Genomic DNA, 24,226 nt, shown 5'->3' on the forward strand with positions numbered 1-24,226 from the left:
TAAACAGTGACATTATTAAACAACTGTGGGTAATTAGTTGCAGATATATAAGAGAACAACTTTGCCTTCTAATTCACTTATACACCCTGCTATTTTAGGTAGATGGCAAGCAAAGTTACTTCCTCATTTGCTTTGACTTCCTCATCTAGAAAATACAACACATGGTGAATTAGAGAATTTGAAAAATAAAATGATTATCACACATTTTAAGTAGTACATGGCACATAATGTTTTATATATATAAAGTACTTAGTTCTCCTAAGTAGAACTCAAGATCATCATACCTATAGAAATTAAATTAATAGAGAGGTAGCAAAAAAAAAAAGTTGCATAAAAGTATATTCTAACCTATTATTAGGGCTACCAGAGGATTCTCTTTATTATCATTTGAGAGAACAAAATTATTAGAAAAATAGAAGACTACTTGGATGTTAATTAGCATATGTGCAAAGAAATAATTAAAGATGGTAGACTTTAAAGCTGTAGCAATGAATATCAGTTTTTATAAAAGGGTATTATTTCTAGCAATTTTTATCCCTCTCGTATTCTGAACTCCCCACTATTTAATATGTATTCAAATATACATATTTAATATATTTATATTACATACAATGTTAACATATGGATCTAATTATATTTAAACATGGTATAAAATAAAAGATATACATTCTCTGAAGGAAACTGGCTACATTAAAAAGTTATTTATCATTCAGGTAAGTGAAGATTTTTAGATAAATATTTTGAGAGGGAAATTACACATTATAATCCACAAATGCATTAAATATCATGATATTTAAGGCATTCTGGTTAAATATATAGTTTATAATTCAGTTACATTTGCTTATCTCTAAAGACATTACAAAACAGATATAAAACAGGGCAATGAAAGTCAGCAGACACCTTAACAACATAATCACTGAAGTAGGCCATAACCTTAGCATTGGAAATTTCGTCACAAGATTAGTCGTCACAAGATTTTAAAATATATTGGACTTTACGTTGCCTGAGAAAGTGTTCATGTAGAAGATGACATAATGTCTCATAAAACAAGCTGATTATAAGTTAACAGAGGTTAACTTCTTCTTGGAACAGATTTCTAAAGAAACTGCATGACACAGAACAGAAAATCAGGCAGTATGAAGATTTTATGAGCATTCAACGAGCTAAAAATGTTCCGTTGCTTAGAACAGTGCCTGGCATGTGCACACACACACAAACACAGTAGTGTATGTATACACACAACACATATGTTTATATACATAAGTGCACATGTACTTTTTTGAAAATGAATATGTATTTTTGCTAAACATACATATAAACATAACTTCAAAGATAAGAACTTTATATTATGACTCAAAAACGAAGCAACTTGCAGCAGTAATATGGCTTATATATCTTGTCTTGTCTTGCAGAGAAACAGTATAACATTTGCGTGTACACAGCGTGGAGGAACAGATATTTACATGCCCCTTCAGACATTCTTTCTCAAATATGAAAAGGCTTATTAGCAGGCCAATGGCAAGTTCCATAGTAAATTCAATTTGCTTTTTAAAATTGGTTCAAGTGTTTACATTGTGTTGATTAAAGTGAATTCCATATTGCTTCTGATTTGCTTTTACACAATAGCTCCAGGCTCGGCACTGTTAAGCAATAATGTGAAACCTGACATTCTCAATCTGTTAAATCCCCATCCTATAGCAATAAGGTCACGTATTGTTGGATTAAAAGGATGGCTAACCCTAGAACTGAAATTTTCTTCTCCAAAGTACCTTAAATATGTCTTTGTTCTCATACAATTTTATGATAGAGAACCCAGATATGTGTTATATAGTAAGAATTTTGAGGGAAAAATGTTAATTGGAGAATTACAAACTAATAATGACATTCATAAAGGAATTTCAGCTTAGTCATGGAAGAACTTGTGATCTTAAATTACAAAATATCCTGATGGTCCCAAGATGCGTTAGCTGTACACAGCACATCCAACTTGTTCATTGAGCCATTTGTTGAACAGGATTAGGCCAATTCAACGTTAGCCTGATGTCTCTCTTACTATTTTTTCTGGGATAATTTTTCTTCTATCTGACATAATTCTGAAAGTAGTATTTACTCAAAAGACGTTAGTCTCTTTGTTTTGCTCACATTAGTGGAGAGCAAATGGCAGGTCCTGCTTAAAATGACATCATAAGCTGTTAGGTTCTCAACTTTTCAGGGCATTGTCACTTACTACTCTGTTTTCCTAAAATTCTTGATGTATCCTAGTTATTAGGATTTTTTAAAATTTTTTTTGATGTGGACCATTTTTTAAAGTCTTTATTGCATTTGTTACAATACCGCTTCTGTTTTATGTTTGGTTTTTTGGCTGTGAGGCCTGTGGGATCTTAGCTCCCCAACCAGGGATCAAACCCTCACCACCTGCACTGGAAGATGAAGTCTTAACCACTGGACCACCAGGGAGGTCCCTAGTTATTATAATTAACCTACATGTTTTAAAAACATATTATTTAGATGAAGTCAGACTCATGGTGTTTTAATTTGCAAATGATATGACCAATTAGGGATTAATATACAACATATAAAAATAGTTCATACAACTCAACATCAAAACAAACAAACAAAAAACAAAAAGCAACCACATTAAAAAATGGGCAGAAGAATTGAATAGATAATTTTCCAAAGAAGACATGCAGGTGGCCAACAGGCACATGAAAAGATGCTCAACGTCTCTAGTCATTAGGGAAATGCAAGTCAAAACCACAATGAGATATTAACTCACACTTGTCAGAAAGGCTATCATGAAAAAGAACAAAAATAACAAATGTTGGCGAGGGTGTGGAGAAAAGGGAACCCTTGTGCACTGTTGGTGGGAATGTAAATTGGTGCAGCCACTCTGGAAAACTGTACAGAGATTTCTCAAAACACTAAAAATAGAACTACAAAACAACCCAGCAATTCCACTCCCAGGTATATATGCAAAAAAAACCAAAAAGGAATTCGAAAAGATACATGCACCCCAATGTGCACAGCACCATTATTTACAGTTGCCAAGATATGGAAGCAACCTAAGTGTCCATCAACAGCTGACTGGATGTGGTGTACATATATAATGGAATAGTACTCAGCCATAAAGAGAATGAAATTTTGCCATTTTAAGCAACACTGATGGACTTGGAAGGCATTATGCTAAGTGAAATAAGTGAGACAGACAAACACTGCCTGATGTCACTTACATGTGGACTCTAAAAGATACAACAAACTAGTGAGTACAACCAAAAAGAAGCAGACCCACAGATAAGGAGAACAAACTAGTGGTTGCCAGTGGGGAGAGGCAACATAGGGGTGGGGAAGTGAGAGACACAAACCATTGGGTGTAGGATAGGCTCAAGGGTGTACTATACGTCATAGGGGATATAATCAATATTTTGTAATAACTGTAAATGGAAAGTAACCTTAAAAATTAATTTTTTAAATTTGAAAGTAAAAAAAAAAAAGACAATAGTGTATTTAAAAAGGGATGACAATATAGTGAAACCAGAAAAATGTCTGAAGTCATCCACAGTTTTTTGTTTGTTCATTTTTGTTTTTTCTTTGCTTCTTACGTTGTCCCATTAAAACTCCTGGTCATAATGCTACCTGATTTTATTTATTTATTTATTTATTTTGCGGTACGCGGGCCTTTCACTGTTGTGGCCTCTCCTGTTGCGGAGCACAGGCTCCGCGGCCATGGCTCACGGGACCAGTGGCTCCGCGGCATGGGGGATCTTCCCAGACCAGGGCACGAACCTGCGTCCCCTGCATCGGCAGGCGGACTCTCATCCACTGCACCACCAGGGAAGCCCTGCTACCTAATTTTAAATCTCTAATCTTTCAGGAGCCTTCTCTGTGAGACACTGTCATCCCTGGTTTTAAATGCCTGAAGATGAGATTGAGAAACAAAATTCTTCCTCATCACGTTAGAAGGGAAAATTAAAACATAAAGAAGTGATGTCAGTGTCTAAAACCAGGTAAAGAAACCACCACTACACATTAAGATTAGAAATCTGGAGTTACTGCCCATATTACTTTAACATGTATTGTCTTCTTAATTTGAAACCTTATTGCTGCTCCTGGGAGCTGCTACTTCAAACTGTTACACTGGAGAAACAATGGTGGAAAATCATAAAAGGAATAAACTATCTTTTTAATTGGGGTATAGTTGCTTTACAACCTGTAACTAACACAATACTGTAAATCAACTACGCTTCAATTACAAAAAAATTTAAAAAAGGAATAAACTATTCTGTTCTCCTCTAATTCTTTCCTCTCTCCCCTCCTTTCCCATCCCCACTCCAACACAAAACAGATTCTGTATTAGTAAGAGAGAACAATGCCAGCTGCCCTTCTTCCTTCCATTGTCAGAACTGAAAAAAGATCAGAACAAACAACAGTGAAACTCCAGCAGCTGTAGTGACTGCAACAGAGTAAAAGAGAATGGGGTCAAAGATGCTCAGAGAGAAGTGACAGGAAGAGAAATAAACTAGGCCAAGTAGCAGTAGTGTAGCCAGCTGTGCTGTGGGAAGAGTGAACGCTGGCACTGAAACATGAGAGCATTTTCAGTTGAAGCCGTCTGATACCGCAGGGACTCCACACGTGTAACCTTTAATTATTGCTCACTCTTGAAAATAAGATGCAGTCAGGCATGACTTCCAGAATGTGATATAAAAACGGTTTCCCTATATATATGTATTAGCATACGGTATTTGTTTTTCTCTTTCTGACTTACTTCACTCTGTATGACAGACTCTGGGTCCATCCACCTCACTACAAATAACAGACACAGGAAGGGGGAAGGGTAAGCTGGGACGAAGTGAGAGAGTGGCATGGACATATATACACTACCAAACGTAAAACAGATAGCTAGTGGGAAGCAGCCGCATAGCACAGGGAGATCAGCTCAGTGCTTTGTGACCACCTAGAGGGGTGGGATAGGGAGGGTGGGAGGGAGACCCAAGAGGGAGGAGATATGGGAACATATGTATATGTATAGCTGACTCACTTTGTTATAAAGCAGCAACTAGCACACCATTGTAAAGCAATTATACTCCAATAAAGATGTTTAAAAAAAAAAAAAAGGTTTCCCTCCTATATATGTATATGTATTTTTTACTAACATTCCGTATGAAACTTACCTTTCCCACACTCTACAAGAAAGAACATCAAAGGAAAATGATCAGATTTGAATAAAACTCTGAAATGTTTGTTCCAAGGGCATTTTTTCCAACTTGAGCATACAATTTTTCATGTGACTAGGAGATTCAAGAAGGGAGTTTAGCTTCACAGGAGTAACAGACTACGTAAGATACAAGAGTAAACGAATCGCCAGTTCCGACACATGCTCATAAAGGCATAAGCAATTCCTCAGTAAATCTGAGCCTCAAAACAGTTTGCTGTTAAAAACAAATATCAGATATTTCATCTGTAACACTTTCTTGAATAGTCCTATTCCTAGCATTTTTCACTTTTACCCATTTTTACCATTTACATAATTTTTATCCATTGTTCAACATATTTAAGAAAAATTTAAAGCTAAAATTATTGAAGCAGAATAACAGTATCTGAGTAATACTGAGCCCTTATTATGTGCTAGACATGGTGCCAAGTATCTTAGAATACTGGAGCCATTAAAATTTTATTTCTACCAATATCTCTAATTGAGTTAATTTCTCTAATAATTTAAAAAAAGGAATTAGCTGTACAGTGGAAACTAACACAACATTGTAAAGCAACTACACTCCAATAAAAATTAATTTAAAAAAAGCAAAATAAAGCAAGCATGTGCTAAAAGTGAGTCTAATCAAATAGTTTGGAGTAGAATAATAATGTTCTAAAAACAAATTAATGAGCAGAGTATCCACTTATTTATGTATCAAACAAAATGTTTTCAGATGAGTTTCTGTAGCCAGAATTGTGTCCTGGCCAACATTGTACCCATTGGTATGAAGTAAACATTGCTCAGGGGCCACAAAAGCATAAAGTCGGCAGTAGATTATCTCTTATCTATTATTAAAATACAATCTTTTCAGTGTTAACTTTGCTCTAATTTAATGGATACAAATTAATAGGCACAAGCAGCCTAAGGCATAATTTTAGTCCTTGACTATTTTAATATGATTATTTATTAAAAATAATATTTTATGAACGTTTTCTTCTTAGACGCTCAAACAGGCTGATAAATCAAGTAACACTATCTTTTGGGAAATGCCATTATGCAAAATAATTTTCAAAAGATGAGTAGAGGAAGACAGTCCAACTCATACTGAATGCTCACATGGGTTGTATCCAGCAGCACAAAACGTATTCTGTCTTGAGATTAAAATAGTCAACATAAAAGACTGTTGGTCTTACATACCATGTTGGCAATTTGAATTTGGTTAATCCTGCTCAGGTAAAAAAAAAAAAATTACTCAAATGTCTACTATATATTAAAAATGAGATACGCAACAAAAAGTGCTTACTGTGATATTTATCTAAACACTAGATAATGACTATGTAGAAAAGAATTTTTACCTTTGCAGAAATATAGCATGTAAATGACTCTTCACTTGACTTTTTCTATTCACAAAGTTCAACACCTCCCTTAATCTGGTTCTACCCAATAATTTATTCTCACCATGTATTGCAAATTCCCAGCAAATCTTTTTATGAGTATATTACATAAAGTTAATAAAACACACCATGTGCGTTCATGACTCTTCCCTGAGTTGATATACTTTTAAGTCTCCAGCTGTAGAGGTATCACTACAGCCACCAAATATTAGCTCAAATGTCATTACCTCAATAAAGATTATGCAATGCAACTCAGTTGGAATTTGATGATTCTGAGGTTGCAATCCTATCCCACTTGCCTTGTATGTCTGTTACAATTATGTTATTCTACCATGTATTACAGCTGTCCTTTACTTCTAACTGCACTAAACTATAGTCTTTCTGAAAGTACAGAGTTGTCTTATTCAGTGCTAGCCATATGCTAGCAGCATGTTTGTTTGCGTGTTTGTTCTTTCCTCAGTGAATATTTCATAGGTGAAAACACAAATGAACAAACCTTCGCCTTACAATGAAAACTCTTAACTTTATAAATTTTATAAATATCCCTTTTCTAATAGACATTGAAAACAAATAAGTTTGGATTAATCTTGAAATAGTATTCGCGCACTTGGGAATGTAACAACTTCACACACATTTAAATTACATAAATCAAATTACAGCCATTGTAAAAAGTATTTAAATTAAGTTAGTTCGGTTACCATGGAAATACGGAAGTAATTAAAAGACAAATAAAAATGAAACTAAATTATAGCAAAATATTAAGTACGTGGCAGGTTCTTCTTAAATAACTTCTGAATGCATGGCAATTCAATATTTCTCTAATATGTGTGATTGCTGGGTTCCAAGGCATATGCAAATCCGAACAGAAAATGTTAAAGTGCTTTCCAAAGGGAGGTGAAACTGACACTACCTCTAGCAGTGGACACTGAGTCCTATTTTTCCAAATCACATCAAGTCTTGGTGGTTTGCAGCTTTTTACTTTTTGGTGTCTGGGAGGCGTAAAAACGGCACTTCTCTGTGATTATAAAGTGCGTTTCCTTGAAAACTAATGAGGATTAACATCTTTTCATAATATATATTGGCACTTCATCTTTCCTTCTGTCTGAAAAGTCTTTTTAAAACTACTGCCTAGTTTTCTTTGGTTTGTTTCATCTATAACTATCTATCTATCTATTGATTAATCTATGATACTAAGTTCTTATTAGTTTTTTAGGTAGGCAATATCTTGAGGGAAAATTCTTATGATTAGAACTTCTTAATTTTAATCTAATCATACATTTTTTCTGATGTTTATTCTGCCTTTGAAACATACCCCTAAAATTATATTCTAATATTGATATTAGTATAATCATAATTAAGACAATATTGGATGTGATATATATGTATTATGTATGTATATAGTCTTTACTTGAATATCATTATGATAATTCCATTAGAAAATAACACTCCTTTTTTTCTTTACTGTATGGTATAATCTTAGTCTTCTGAATCCAAACTATATCTAGGAACACATTTTGACTTTCTATAAGCATATGTTTCAGACAAAAACAAATATTATATTCACTAATAATTTATTTTCTCTTCAAATTGTACTATTAGAATGTTTCCAAAAGTTTTATTATTATTTATACCAGAGTTTAGTATTTATAAAGGTATGCATTAGACAGACAGTAGATCAATTTAGGGGAAAGATACTGTATTTAAATTGGCACACAATTTTACTGCATGAGTTAGAAAAGTGACTTTTAAGAAATGTCATATTTAATAACATTTCAAATGTAAAGTAATATTTTGCATGTAACACAAATATGGAAATGAACACAAAGTTGGAAAATAAAGCAAATAAGGAAGATAAACAGTAATCAAACTGTCTGACTCACTCTTTCTGGCATATTCGTACAACAATTAGTTCTTATCAGAACCCAGATATCTGGGCAAACAGAGGATAATAGGCACACAGATGTATAATCTGGGCTCTTTGTACACAGCTGATAAAAATGTATGGCATCAATTAGATTTCACAAAATGTTAAGAAGGCACCTCCCTTCAGCCCCTCACGTGGGAGCCTGGGAATTTGAAGAGCACATTTGTTTTATTAACTCTTCACACATTGACACCATTTTCTGACAGAATTCCTATATCAGAGAACTCTAAGAAAATCATTGAGTGATAATTTTCACCTCTTGAACCTAAGTACAGGTTTCCCCACTATCCGAAAGTAGAAGGTTCCTGTGAAACCTTTCACAAACCAAAATGCTATAAAGTGAAGAAGCAATTACCTTAGGACACGTCTTGCTAAGGGAGGCACAAAATAAATGGAGGTAAAGCACAGATGCTCACAGACACCGTTCACAGCTATGAGGGATTGATGCTGAGATGCTGAGATGATGCTGAGTGTGGTTCCAGGGAAGGAGCTTGGCTGTGCCAGCCTTCCAGCGCAGATGCTCCCAACCTCTACAGGGCTGCTGCTAAGCGGGCTGGACGTGATTTTAGCTCTTCACCTTTCTTACTAGAAAGGAAGATCTTCTTAGGATTTCTTTTGGTTAGCGAAAGCCGATACTAACGTATTTGTAGGTCTTTCGTAAAAGATAGTGGCATAAATAGAATTTATGAAAATCGGGGGCTACCTGTCACAGCTATTTTGCAAAGGACTCACCAAGTGCAGTACCTCTGGAATTATGGATTATCAAAGTGAATCCTAACGTTTTCTCCTGAACACCACCAACAAAATATTAGTATATAGGTTTTCTAAAAGTTTCATAGAGACCTCATACTCAGCACTGTCACTGTATATAAGCTTATTTAGTCTGCAAGCCTGCAGAAATATAAATAAAATATCATCATTACTTGCCTATTTCTATCATAAAATAAATTAGGCAAATTGACATGGTATAATATGAGATGAGATACAGGAATATTCCACTGAAGGTATACAAGGTCCTGTAGACAAAATGGAGGAAATAAATCAAAATAAGGAAGCTTAGAGTCATATTTTGTTTTGTAGGCAAGGGATCCCTGATTATTGATGATTGTTGTAAACTTGTCAATCTGATGACATTCAGATCACGTAGCATCTTGTTAAATGAGAGACAGGCCTCCACTATTGGGCAAAAATGGCAATGCGTTATAAACAGGTCTATTTAATGACATTGAAAAGCATGCTATTTTGAAAATATAACCTTCAGATATGGAAACCACAAAGCAGATCATTTCACCATGGTCTGGGTCAACAGATGAAAAGATTTATGAACAAGTTACTTCACAGGATGCGACAATGTCATTGGCCAAATTGAGAGCCTGAATATGAGAATTTAAGATAAGTAATGAAAGCTCACAAAATAATAAATGCTTATCAAGCATGATTAACCTCAACTTGAGTCTGATTATTCTATGTGTGTTTTATTTCACAATAAGCTTACTAATATGTAAATGTCATGACAATTATTAACCAAATAGTTTTTTTGGTTTTTCAAAAGAAATATGCATTGTTCACTCTGCTTTAAAGTGTTTTTAGTATAGTACTTCTATTAAATAATAGTCAGTGAATGTTAAACAAAAATTAACAATAATTTTCATTTATTGATTTATTTCATTTTTCTCAAATATCTGTTTTTATTTGGTTCTTTCGGATTCCAGCACTTAGCTCGTAACTATCAGCATTAAAATATCACCCTGGCTATGATGTCCACACCATATCTTTAACTATAGATTTTCCAAATTCCTATTTATTCTACCTAACTCATATTGGTTGAGTATAAAAATGATTATTAATTGATAACTGGTGCATTTGGGTCCATCTATACCTGATAGACTATACTATTCTTTGTTTATACTAACTTCCTAGCCTCTGTAGACATTGATAAGATCCTACGTAAATGATCTCATTAAACCTATACAATTGCTATTTCGGAGTACGTATTTTCTCTACTCTTTAAAAATAGAAAGTAAATGAAGACTAGAAAGGTTAATTAACTTGTTCATATTACCAGAATATGTTCTATTTCCAAAGTTTGTGATATCATATTTAAACTGCCTTTAAATGTAAAAATACCATATTTTAACCTATTTTAAGACCCTTTCCTCTACTTCTAAAATAGGCAAATACTTCTTAAACATTCATATATCTTTTGAAATATTTAGGTACAAGTGGCTACATTTCACCATATTTCTAAATCCGTGTATTGTGAATTATACTTGTCATATTTTTATAATACTTATTAACTTATATGAACATTATATATTTATATAGTTTGTTCATTCTTGTAATCTTGCTGTAGAGTCTAACCCATTTAAAATACCCATTTAAAGAATCATAATGAATTTTAGTTCATAACAGTCAACCAATATTAATTTATTGAAGTTAATTCTAAACTAAGGAATGTAGCAATAGCTGAATATTTCCAATGTAATACTGCCTGTGACAATGAAAAAAAGAAAAAATATATATAGACTAGTCTAACATATTCGAATATTATATTCCAATATTTCTGAGAAGCTAGATTAAACGTATCCTTTACTAAAATCCCAGCAAGGTGTCATAAAACCTGTGCCCAGGGCTTAATGCGCATAGAGGCTTAAAAGCTTTCCAGAGAAGCCTACATTCACTCTGTTTTTAATTTACCATAATTCTGAAGATAAATTGTTATCATCTGGGAATTGCCTCCCATTGGAAATGGAAGTGTATTAAGTGCTTATGCTATGTGTAAGATGTTTCCAAATAAACAATGTTGTACCTCTACCTAAAATCCCCTCACATTATTTCAAATCGTCTTCTACTCCCTGTTACAAGCACCAGTCTAGGGCCCATTTCTACTGCTCTTTGCATTTAAATCCTCCCTGTATACCATTCTGTCCAATCTTAGTTATCAAACCCTAAGCCTAGTATAGCTGGAGATTATATTATTTTGCAGCATTTTCTTGTAGTTCAATTTGTCACATGAGAAAAATTCCAGTAGGGTTTGCCAACAAGCCTGTAACTCAAGGTTTTCCATTTCAAAGATTCAGGTACAAGAAAAAATCAGCTCCCTGGCCTGTGATGCTTTGCATGAATTTTTCTCTCAACAGCATCATATTGCTGGGAAATATAGTATAAGAAAAAAATGTGGTTGATGCCACTATCAGAACTCAATTATACAGAAAATAGCTGGATGATGACTCTGAAGCTGTAGCCAAACAAAATCCGTGTTGTGTCATTTGACCCAAAAGTTGTAAATCTTTCCCCTTTTTTATTGCTGTCTACATGGGATTCAATACTTCTCTGCATCCTTCAAAAAGAAAACAGAAGAAAATCACCTTACAAAATAATTTTTTAGTATAATAGGAATATAAATTGACCAACATAAAGGGGAAATAAAGTGTAGCTTTTGCTTTGACTCTGGCAAAAGTGGACCGTGTCAAAATATATATTTTTTTATTTAAAATATCTTAATAGCTACATTAAAAGAAAAATTATATTCTTATCAGCAGAGTCAATTTTTTAGTATGAAGATATATAATATTTTATGTTTGGATATATAATACTATAGATGTCAATATACACTCACATCTCCATCTCCATCTATCTCTATACCTATATCTCTGTATATGTATCATTCATTTTGGAAACTCTGATTTCTAACAATTACTAGATTTTCCAGTCTTATTAAAAATGATTTTTGTCAATGTTTCTAGCAAGAAGTAATTATTTTCAGAAAATTAGCAAGAATCAGCATAATGTCTAGCATTATGGTGGGTGCTTTACAGTTATCTATACAGAAAACCCTTAGTGAGCTAGTATTTATACTGTATTACAGATAAGGACATTAAAGCTCAGAGATGCTAACTAGTAGCTCCAAATCACAGGACTATTATGCGGTGGAGGAATTATTCTAACTCATGTCTTACTCCAAAGTTCATGCTCTTCTATTAGACCAATCTGCTTTTTAAATATACAGTTGACACTTGAACAACATGCGTTTGAATTGTGCGGGTCCACTTATACAGGGATTGTTTTCAGTAAATACATACTACAATACTACACGACCCGCCGTTGGTTTAATCCGTGGATCTGGAACCACAGACACATAGGACAGACTGTAAAGTTCTACTCAGATTATTGACTGCAAGGGCGGTTGGCACTCGTAAACACTGCATTGTTCAAGGGTCAACTGTATGTGGTATCCTAACACAACTAAAAGGACAAAAGACCTCTGAAATTATTTTGGATAAGTCAGTAATTTTTAATGTGTGTAAATAAGAAGAGTGAAGTCATCATTGATGGGTCCGTGACTGTTTTCTCTGGTTTTTTGAGAATATCTGTCAACATACAAATGTGACTTGCATAATTAATATTATTAGTCTTTTTTCCACGGAATTACTAGAAGAGAAACCAGCGCAATTCTTACGTTAGGACTTAGAAAAGGCTATAGTTTTCCCTGATGTGCTCGCCACCTGATTTTGGTATTGTTATACAGAATTCTGACAATTTATTGAGTACTAGGAAACATCCCAAGGAAACTGCCTTCAACTAGACAGTCTCACATTTTCAGTTCATTCTCTTTTATCACTACTAATATTCTACTCAATTAGTTTACTTATTTAGCTTTATTCTGGTTTTAATTATGTGTGTTAGTTTCTAAAAATGGCTATTTTCACATTAACAACTATATATATATATATATATGTTCTTAATAATGGTGTCGCAAATTTGTGGAAAACAAATTTAACAAAAATTAAATTAGTTTAGGGAATTCCCTGGCAGTCCAGTGGTTAGGACTCGGCGCTTTCACTGCAGGGGCCCAGGTTCGATCCCTGTGTGGGGAACTAAGATCCCCCAAGCTGCACGACGTGCCAAAAAAAAAAAAAGGTTAAAGTTGTTTATTTAAATGAGAGTTAAATTTGTTATTGCAAAGAAACTGTATTTGCATGCCTACAAAATAATAGAATATAAACATGAATTAGTGAGGCTTGAGACTTCTGGGTTACAACTAAAATCCGTTTTTTTTTTGTTTTTTTTTTTTTGCCAAAAGCAATGTCATGAAGTTTTCCCTTATGTTTTCTTATAAGAGGTTTACATTTTCAGGTTTATACCTAAGTCTTTAACTATTTTGAGTTGATTCTTGTATATGGTAAAAGATGGGATGTTCAGTTTCATTCTTCTATGTGGGACACTCAGTTTCCCGGCACCATTTTTTGAAAAGACTATCCTTTGGCAAACATGTACTCTGGAGCCCTTGTCACAGATTAGTTGACTGCATATGTGTGGATTTATTTCTGAGCTCTCTTTTCTGTCCCATTGGTCTACATGCCTGTCTTTATGCCAATATCATACTGTTTTAATGACTATAGTTTTTTAATATATTTTGAAATCAGGAAGTGTGATTCCTCCAGCTTTGCTCCTCTTTTCCAAGATTTTTGCAGTTATTCTGGACCTTTTCTTGTTTCATATGAATTTTAGGAATTGTTTCTATTTCTGTAAAATGCCACTGAGATTTTGATGGAAACAGAATTGAATCAGAGACCCCTTTGGTTAGTATTGACATTTTAAGAGTATTCATTCTTCCAATCTATGAGCACAGAATATCTCTCCATTTATTTGTGTTTTGTTCAATTTCTTTAATCAATTCCTTATAGTTTTCAGTGTACACGTCTTTCACCTCTTTGGTCAAATTTATTCCTAGGTATTTTATTCTTTTTGATGCATTTGTAAGTGGAATTTCTTTCTTAACTGCCTCTCAGATATACATTGTTAATGTATAGAAACACAACTGATTTTCATATGTTGATTTTGTACCCTGAAATTTTGCTGAATATGTGTATTAGTTCTAACAGGTTTTTTTTGTGGCATCTTTAGGGTTCTCTCTATATGAGATCATGTCATCTGCAGAGACAATTCTGCTTCTTTGGATTTGGATGCCTTTTATTTCTTACGTTTGCCTAATTGTTACGGCTAGGACTTCCAATATTATGTCAAATAGAAGTATGAGTGTGTATCCTTGTCTTGTTCCTGATCTTAGGCGGAAAGTTTTTTTCAGCTTTTAACCATTGAGTATGGTGTTAGCTGTGGGCTTAAAAATATATGGCCTTAATTATGTTGGCGTAAATTCTTTCCACACCTAGGTTGTTGAGAATTTTTATTGTAAAGGGGTGTTGTCAAAGTATTTTTATCATGAAAAGGTGTTTCAAATGTTTTATTTGCATCTACTGGATGGTCAGGTGATTTTTATCCTGTAGTCTGTCAATGTGCAAGTCACATGTACTGATCTCCTTATGTTGAACCATCCCTGAATCCCAGGGATAAATCCCATTTGATCATGGTGTATGTTCTTTTTAATGTGCCACTGGATTCAGTTCATTAATATCTTGTTGAGAAATTTTGTACCTATGTTCATCAGGGATACTGACCTATAATTTTCTCAAAAGCACAAGTAGCAAAAGCAAAAATAGCCAAGTTAGAATGTATCAAATTTAAAAGCTTCTGCACAGCAAAAGAAACAATCAGCAGAGTGAAAATAAACTACTTATGGAATGGGAGAAAATATGTTCATCCTTTATATCTGATAAGCATTTAATTTTCAAAAAAAAAACAACTCCAATAACTCAATAGCAAAAAATAACCCAACTTAAAAATGGGCAAAGGAGTTGAACAGACATTTCCCCAAAGCCATACAAATGGCCAATGGACATATGAAAATTTTTTCTGTATCACTAATCATCAGGGATACAAATCAAAACCACAATGAGATATTATCTTCATACCAGTTAGAAGAGCTATTATCAAAATAACAAAAGATAAAAGTATTGGCAAGGATATGGAGAAACTGGAACTTTTGCACATTGTCTGTGGGCATGTAAAATGGTGTAGCCACTATGAAAAACATTATGGAGGCTAAAAATAGAACTACCATATAATATAGCAATCCCATTTGTGGGTCTATTTCCAAAAGAATTGGAACCAGGATCAAAGACATAGCTGCACTCACATGTTAATTGCAGCATTACTCACAACAGCCAAGATATGGACACAACCCAAATATCTATCAACAAATCAACGGAAGAAGAAAATTTTGTATATTCATACAATATAATATTATTCAGTCTTACAAAGAAGGAACAGCATGGATGGACCTGGAAGATGTTACGCTCATTGAAACAAGCGAGTCAGAGAAGGAGAAATATTGTGTAATTATACTTATATGAGGTATCTAAAAGAGTCAAAATCATAAAAGTAGAAAATACAAGGTGATTGTCAGGGGAAGGGGAGAAGGGAGACATGAAGAGTTGTTCAATGGTTATAAAGTTGTAGTTATATAAGATAAACAAATTTTAGAGCTCTGCTGTGCAACTTAGTCCTGTAGTTAACAATACAATATTGTACACTTAAAACTTTAAGAGGGTTAAGCCGGTATCCTTATGTTAAGAGGGTAGGCCTTATGTTAAGTACCTTTTCGAAATTCATTAATTAATTACAAAACTAAAATCTGTTAATTTTCACTCTTTATCCTTCAAAATGTCACATGATTTGAATGCATAACTAATACCTATACATATTTCACTTCCAGAGTTAGAAAACAAAAGTCTCCAAATCTTTCATTTGTATTGTTTATTATAAGAGGGCTTTTAAAGTTCTATTAACTATAGATGTAGTAAGGCCTGCAATGCTATGTCTTATAAAATTAATATTTCTGATTTTAACAGCATATTGCTAACAAAATCTCTTTCGGACTTCCCTGGTGGCTCAGTGGTTAAGAATCTGCCGGCCAGTGCAGGGGACACGGGTTCAAGCCCTGGTCTGGGAAGATCCCACTTGCCACGGAGCAACTAAGCCCATGTGCCACAACTACTGAACCTGTGCTCTAGAGCCCGCGAGCCACAACTACTGAGCCTGCGGGCCTAGCGCCCGTGCTCCACAACAAGAGAAGCCACCGCAAGGAGAAGCCCTCGCACCGCAATGAAGAGTAGCCCCCGCTCGCTGCAACTAGAGAAAGCCCACGCACTGCAACTAAGACCCAACACAGACATAAATAAATAAATAAATATTTAAAATGCATTATTTTGACCTGTCAGAGTTTAAGGTGATAAGTAAAATAAACTGAAAATATGATTTCATAAACAGCTTATGATTAAACTAACACATTTATATGACAAAATTATATGAAATCTTCCAGTAAAGTGTTTCTCAGATATACATGCTGGTAGATAGTGATCCACTGATTAAAGAAGCTATAGCTAGGTGTTTCAATTTTGTAATAGAGAAATATGTTGAAAAGTACATGACCAATATTAAATAAAAATTAAAATACAGAGTTGAAAGCAAAATCTGTCTCACCAGCACCATCATAAAGGACAAGGAAAACTAAAGTTTTCAATTACCTGTCACCCAAAATTAATTTTTAACAGGAAATGAATTGCAAATTGGGGTAAAGAAACTATGGTGGTCCTTATCTAGTCATTAAATCCAGTTTTCTTTTCTCTTTTTTCACCTTAAGAATTTTATATTTAAGTATTTGCTTATAATGATGGTTGTCCTAGCCAGATGAAATATAGATACAGATATACCAGTAGTCAGGGCCTGGGTAAGACCCAACTTCCTCATTGGATCCACTCATATCTACATGCACTCACCAACTGAAAGAGGAATAAGAAGATTCCTGGGACAATGTTTTAACCTCGCCCAAAAACTGGGCTCAGAGAATTGCATATGTAAATGGTCCTCAAAATATAAGGATCCCTGCAAAAACTTAGACTGATAGGCGGTACAGACAGGTGCAAGACTCTGGGACAAGGAAAATAGCCATTCCAAGTACATCCAGAGCCAATCCCAAAACAGCCATCCGTGGCACATGTGCACCAGGGGAAGAAAATGTCTGAGTGTTTGCCTATAGAGAGCTCACTTGATAAATGCTACAAGAGTACTTTGAGTTCTAAACAATTCAGCTGTAACCAAAATTCCATCTTTAGCATCCCAGGCCACCATATCCCCTTCACTAAGTACTAATTTTTAAAAAGGACAGTACATTTTTGTTAAAACTTCATGAAACAATGAGGAGACAGGTACAGCAATGACAAAGGATTTCTAGCTATAAAAGGAGAATAGCCCATGGGGTGGTGTTGGTGCCGGGGCAGCGGGTGTCTCAAGGTGGCTTACTTCTCTGACTGCTGCAAAGAAGGGCTGATGTACAGCCACTGGGCCAGGACTACAATGCAACTTCAAAAAAAGAATGATTGATGTATTAAAACTACAGAATGCTCCTTGGCTATACTGTAGGACCTTGAATTCCAAATCATTTGGGAGAAGGAGTTTGCAAAGGATTTAATTTCCTATATGAGCAAATGGGAGGACAGGACCCAACATATCTTATGTACACTTGCCAAAGAAACAAAATCATTTTAGTTTTCATATTGAAAGTTTCACAATCTTGTATTTAATCCTTAAATCTCCTTTTAATATTTCAAGAATTCCAGCCTTCCTATACATGAAAACTGCTTTTGTTTGCTTGTTTTTTCTTTTTATGCATTGATCTTTTCACAGCGTTTTCTGATGCCTTTGTTTTTGAAAAAACTTACTTGTAAAGTTGAGTATGATGTGTGTGTGTGTGTGTGTGTGTGTGTGTGTGTGTGTGTGTGTATTCAATACTTACGGGTCTTTCTAGCAGAATCTTCCACAAAAAGAGAAGAAATGTCTTCATCCACTCCTGCTTCATTTTTCGCGATACAAGTGTACGCCCCTGTATCTTCATATCGCACATTGCTAATATGAACCTCGCTGCCATTTGCTGAAAACAGAAGGCAAATGCAACCTGTAAACTACAATTTCAATTTTGGTATAGTGACTTCTGATTACACAGTCAAACAGTTCTCTTAGCTTATCCTAATTAAACTGTTTCCCTTCATACTTCCATGCTTTGGAGACACGCCAAATTATTCCAAATGCATCAAGTGTTTCATAAATTGTGCTGTCACTCTATTACAGAAATCCCAATACTCTGTATCAAATGCACACACACCATATTTTATATTCATTTCCTACCTTGCATAAGAAGTGTTACATATTGACAACTATAATTCCATTTATATATTTATAATATTCATAATCCATGTGGTCCTCAGCTTTTACAACAGTTTTAATTAATACCAATCTGGTTCATTTACAGGAGAATACATGTGAAAAGACATGTCATAAAGGAATTAAGGGAGCTACATCATGCAAGTATAATACAATGCCATTTAGCAAGCATATTCTTGAGTCTGAATTATATATCTGGAATTATTAGATATAGGGGACAGAAAAAAAACACATGATTTTTTGGGTAAGATTTGCAGTCGTTTGCAAGAAATATACCTAAAGTAAGCAGTATTATAATATGTAAATTGATATAGTCAGTGTATAACCAAAGGGTTAAGGGAATGATTAATCCAATTTTTAAATTTTGGTAAAATAATATTTGCAGCTAATCTCTGAATGAGTTGCATTCCCCAAAGTGGAAAGCAGGGTATAATTAATCATTTACTATATGTTGGCAATATAGGAGGTGCTTTTACATATATTATTCCTTAACTGTCCCAGATAATAGCTAATTATCAAATGAGGAATCTGAGACTCAATGATCTTCTGCAGGTCACTCCCCTCAAAGGTAAGGGCTGGACTTCTGTTCTATCAGACCCTAAGGTTCAGTGTTTTAGTGCCCATTTGTTTAGGTTTGCATCTTTTCTTTTACTTTCTTTTCTTTCTTTCTGTATGTCTCTGTGTGCATGTTTGTGGTGTGTTCCATGTTATCCAATCACAAGGACACCAAGAACTATGCGCAGTAGAAAGGGGCATGACTCTGTGACAGAGAGGAGACTAAATAATCAGAGCCGCTGTTTGGGGGAGGAAGGTAGAAAACCAAGGGGAAAAGCGCTTAAATGTCATCCCTAGGAGGATATGGAGAGGCAGTGAGTGTTTGGGGAAGGCTTGTCACTGAAATCACTGGAACCTCTTTCTTCATTTACAGATATCACTGCACTCCTCCACTCCCCCCATCCTTTGTTGAGAATCACAGTTGGCAGGTTTTTATTGGCAGGGCCGCTGGAAAAGGCCAGTTGGGTTTGTGGGCTACACAATTTCTGTGCCAACTTCTCACCTCTGCCACAGCAGCATGACAGCAGCCACAGACACTATTTTTTTAAATGAATGTGGCTGTTCTAAAAACAAGCAAAACAATTGCTTTATTTACAAAAATAGGCAGCTTTCCAGATTTGGTCTGTGGTCCTTCATTTGCAGACCCCTGCTCTAAAAGATGAGAAGAAAACAATGTATTTAAGCCCAGACCAGCTTCTTGTTTTATGTGAAACATGGCCCTCTCCAAAGACCACATATTTAAGGTAAATTCTCTAGAACTTTTTTGAAACTTCAATTTATTCCCTCTTCAAATTCTCTCTTCTCAATATTCTTATATGTTCTTCTAAACTATGTGTCCCACTATCTTTCCCTCCTTTCCTACATAATCTAGCATATCTAGATGTTTTCTACTCTATGACCAGAACTACCAATTTCAGGGTCCATTTATCATCCTGACACATCTGCTTTCAGAACTAGAAAACATTCCCTGCACTTAAATTTTTGATTAAAGTACTAGACTATTACATAAGCAAATTTACAAATTTTCAAATTCACGATCTCCAATTTTCAAGTAACAAGATGTTACTTGACCTTTAAAGTTAGTTGCATTTCATACCCTACTCCACTTTTATTTCAGATCTTTAGTCTTTGTTTGATGTTTCCTGGCATAATAATAACTTCTCACTCTAAGCAAGTTGTCTTGTTCTTTATATCATGAAATACATAGAAGTGATTAAAAAGTAAACCCAAATCATTTCACAACATATGTGTAAAATATCATTGCCTTGTATACCTTAAGCTTACACAATTTTATATGCCAACTGAATTTCAATAAAAGCTGGAAAAGAAAGAAATTAATCCCCAAACCTCTTGTTTCCATTTACATCTTCATTTTTATTTAATTCTCAAAGGAAGTTTTCTGTTTCTTTCCAAGGCCAACCTCCCCTCCTTTTTTGTTTTGTATTTGTCCCTCCTTCCCCTGTTACATTATTCATACATCTTTCTCTTTACCAATATCCTTTTAAACCAACAAATTGTCCAAGAAGTAAGAAATATCTTCATCAGTCCTAAACCTTCCCACCAGCAGCTACTACTGTTACTTTTTACTCTTTCAAAATTTGGAAAGAGGTTTTTATACTTCTTCCCTCCTTTTCATTTCTAAGCCCACTGAGGACTGATTTTCTAAATGTCACAAGGACAAACTAATCACTAACCCATGAATATATTTTAATGATCTTCCTTGACCTTTCTATGCCCCCAGCACTGTTGAACTTGTTCCCATCTCTGGCTTTCTTTTCTTTTCATTCTGTAATCACCTTGTTCTCCTGACTCTTTGCTAATTATTAGTCCCTTCGGATATTTATCTTGATTTGCCCGCCAAAATATTTCTGCTTTGTTGAATTTTACTTCTCATAACCATATCATCCCATCTATTGCCATAGTTATCAGTTAGTGCCTAGACCTGAATCTCATATACCAATGCTAAATAAGCATCTGATGAATAAATGGATAATTAAATAACTATGTAATTTGGTAATATGTGATCATATACAAAGCCACATGGAATTTCACACTCCTGTGCACCCAGATTTATCTCTTAGGTTCTGCTTCCTACTTACATTTTATTACTTGTCATAGTCTCTCAAAAATTAACTTATTTTCTCTTATTTTAAAAAATGATAATAGCTATTTTACAAATGCCCCAATCTTTCAAATATTGAGTCTAGAGTGTAACCAACTCCCCAAATTTGCCTTCCTGTATATTTCTAAAACAAAAACAAAATAAGTTCATATAATATGGTTTGTTGCTGTCAAATAGGTAAGAGATGACAAAATCAGAAGCTAATTAGACTTTCATTCAATTTAACTTCAGTTTATCAGATCAATCCTCATCTTAGATTATAGACACCATGATGCAATCAATAGACATAAACATGTAAATTTGCTGGACCTACTTATATTAACATAGAGATTGCTAGGATTCAGCTTTGAAAGGTCAAAAATACTTTCACATGTCATTTTTCATTTGCAAAAATAAATAAGTAAATGATTTAAAAGATTTATTTTAACATGTATACTGATAAAGTGTATTCACTCTCTAAGTTGAATAATAAGAGCAGTCTATTCTTACAGAAATAATTTTAAAAATGAAAATATATTCATTTCTAAAGTATGAATTGAATTAATTTAAAAGCATAGAACAAGGAATGTAATGCCATGCAACAGATACTCCAGTAAAATGACTGTCCCTGGGCCACTCCTGACAATGGAAATAAGATTTTTACATTTTTTTGCTTACTAGTATAATCAACATATATGAAACTGCTTTTGCATTATTTAGATTATTTGACATTAGAAAGATTGCATGGTTTGCTTTTCACATACCACTCATTTGTGATTATTATAATCTGTAAAATAATTGATTAATGTCTGCATATTAGACTATTAGAACATATAGAATATTTTATATATTAGAATGTAAGAACTTCATAACTGTAAAACTACATAAATGTGGAACATATTTAGTAGCATTTTGAATTTTTTCTCTTCTCATTTCATGATGCAAAACATTTCCTAAAGAATTTCTTATTTTTGACACTCTCTGTAATATATATTTTAATATATGATTTAAGCATTTAAAATTGTCTCTTCAGAAATGTATTCAATGAAGAGATCCAATTATTCTGTTCCCCATATCTGCTATAATTCAGAGGATAAGATTTTAAAAGAAAAAATTTAATATTTTACTTATGACAGAAATAATGACATAGCTAATCATTATGACAAGACTATTATTTAAAACATTAAAAATATTAAAGGACTCTATTTCAAATATTATGTCTTAGGTACAACCATATCTTTTTTCACATTCATGATATTCTTTTGCCACCAAGACTTATTTGCTCTTTCTCATAATAATGTAAAATGTGTTATAAATTTTAGAATAAAATTTTTACATTGTCATTTAAGAGGAAAAATGCAAGTAAAAAGCACCTTGAAGCGTGAGTTGCTTGGACAGCTTTGGTGTAATATCAATTCCATTCTTCAGCCATCCAAGCTGAGGATTTGGTATGCCCTCAGCATGGCACCTGAGACTTGCAGTTACCCCAGGTTCTCTGGCCTGACTCTCTGGATACACCCGGATTACAGGAGGGACTAAAAGAAGAAATGGAAAAGAAAGTGAATGAGTGATCTGTATTTGCCATTTGATTTTCCAAAACAAAGAAAAATTGCAATATGAGAAAATTACAATTATATTATTTTAATGATGATAATTTAATGAATGATATTTCTACAGGTCTTAGTTTGCAAATAATAGCATCCACTAAAATGTACCAGTGTCCCCTAGATAAAAGCTATTCTGAGACTGCACCAGGGAAAATATAAGTTGAGCCTGGGATATCTTGATTCAATAACTAAAGAAGTCCTTAAGGAATGACAGAAACGTATCAAAAACTACAAAACCAGTTTAAAAAGGCTCTCATTCACCAAATCTGAAATAATTTGAGCATTGAGATAATTATCAATTATAAAGGAGTATAAAGAATCAAACAAGAGTCGATGAATTCAGTAACATAAATAAATGAACAAATATATAAATGGGAGAGAAGAAAAAACTTTTCCTTACTATAGCATCTTTTAGAAATTAAGATAACAATTCCACTTACAATACATCCAAAAATAAAATATTTAGGAATAATTTCACCAGGAAGGTGAGAGACTTTTACTTTGAACACTACAAAACATATTGAAAGAATTTAAATAAAACCTAAATCAACAGAAAGACACCATGTGTTTATGAACTGAATAATTAATTGGTGAGATAATAAGATTTGGTAAGATGACACACAATACTGCAACATTGATTTATAGATACAATGTAATCACTATCAAAATTCCTAACTGCATTTTTTTTGCAGAAATCGAAGAGCTAATCCTCAGAGTCATATGGAATTACAAGGGGCTCCAAAGAGCCGAAACAATCCTGAAAATGAAGAATGAAACTGGAGTTCTCATATCTCCTGATTCCCAATCATATTACAAAGGTATAGTAATCAAAACAATGTGGTACTGGCAATAAGATAAAAATATACTTCTATGGAATTAGAATAAGGAGCACAGAGATAAACTCATACATCTATGGTCAATTGATTTTTGACAAGGATGCCAGGAAATAGTGTAAATACAACTGACAAAACAGGAAAAAATTGCAGATGATATCTGATATGAGCCTGGTATCCAGAACATACAACGAACTCTTACAACTCAGCAACTAAAAGACAAATAGCCCCCTTCTGCACAGCAAAGGACACCAACAAAAAGTGAAAAGGCAACTTACAGAATGGGAGAAAATATCTGTAAACCACTATCTGATAAGGAGTTAATATTCAAAATGTACCAAAAAGTCATACATCTTAATAGAAAAAGAATTTAAAAATGGACAAAGGACCAAAATAGACATTTTCCCAAAGATATACAATAGCGAACAGGTTCGTGACAAGATGCTCCACGCCACTGATCATCAGGGAAATGCATATCAAAACCACAATGAGTTATCACTTT

At 34.0% G+C, this 24,226-nt stretch overlaps 1 protein-coding gene across 4 annotated transcripts in view; it reads right to left on the minus strand.

The window, feature by feature from the left end:
• FSTL5 (follistatin like 5) overlaps positions 1 to 24,226 on the minus strand; it is a 680,376-nt gene that overhangs the window by 103,817 nt on the left and 552,333 nt on the right. For all 4 annotated transcript variants that reach the window (XM_004266153.3, XM_004266154.3, XM_012531687.3 and 1 more), the window contains exons 9-10: positions 22,658 to 22,819; positions 18,204 to 18,338 (exon numbers count right to left, since the gene is read on the minus strand). In XM_004266153.3, coding sequence (XP_004266201.1) covers positions 18,204 to 18,338; positions 22,658 to 22,819 — 297 coding nt within the window. The remainder of the gene's footprint in view (positions 1 to 18,203; positions 18,339 to 22,657; positions 22,820 to 24,226) is intronic.

The sequence above is a fragment of the Orcinus orca genome, chromosome 4 (assembly GCF_937001465.1).
Source record: "Orcinus orca chromosome 4, mOrcOrc1.1, whole genome shotgun sequence".
NCBI lineage: Eukaryota > Metazoa > Chordata > Mammalia > Artiodactyla > Delphinidae > Orcinus > Orcinus orca.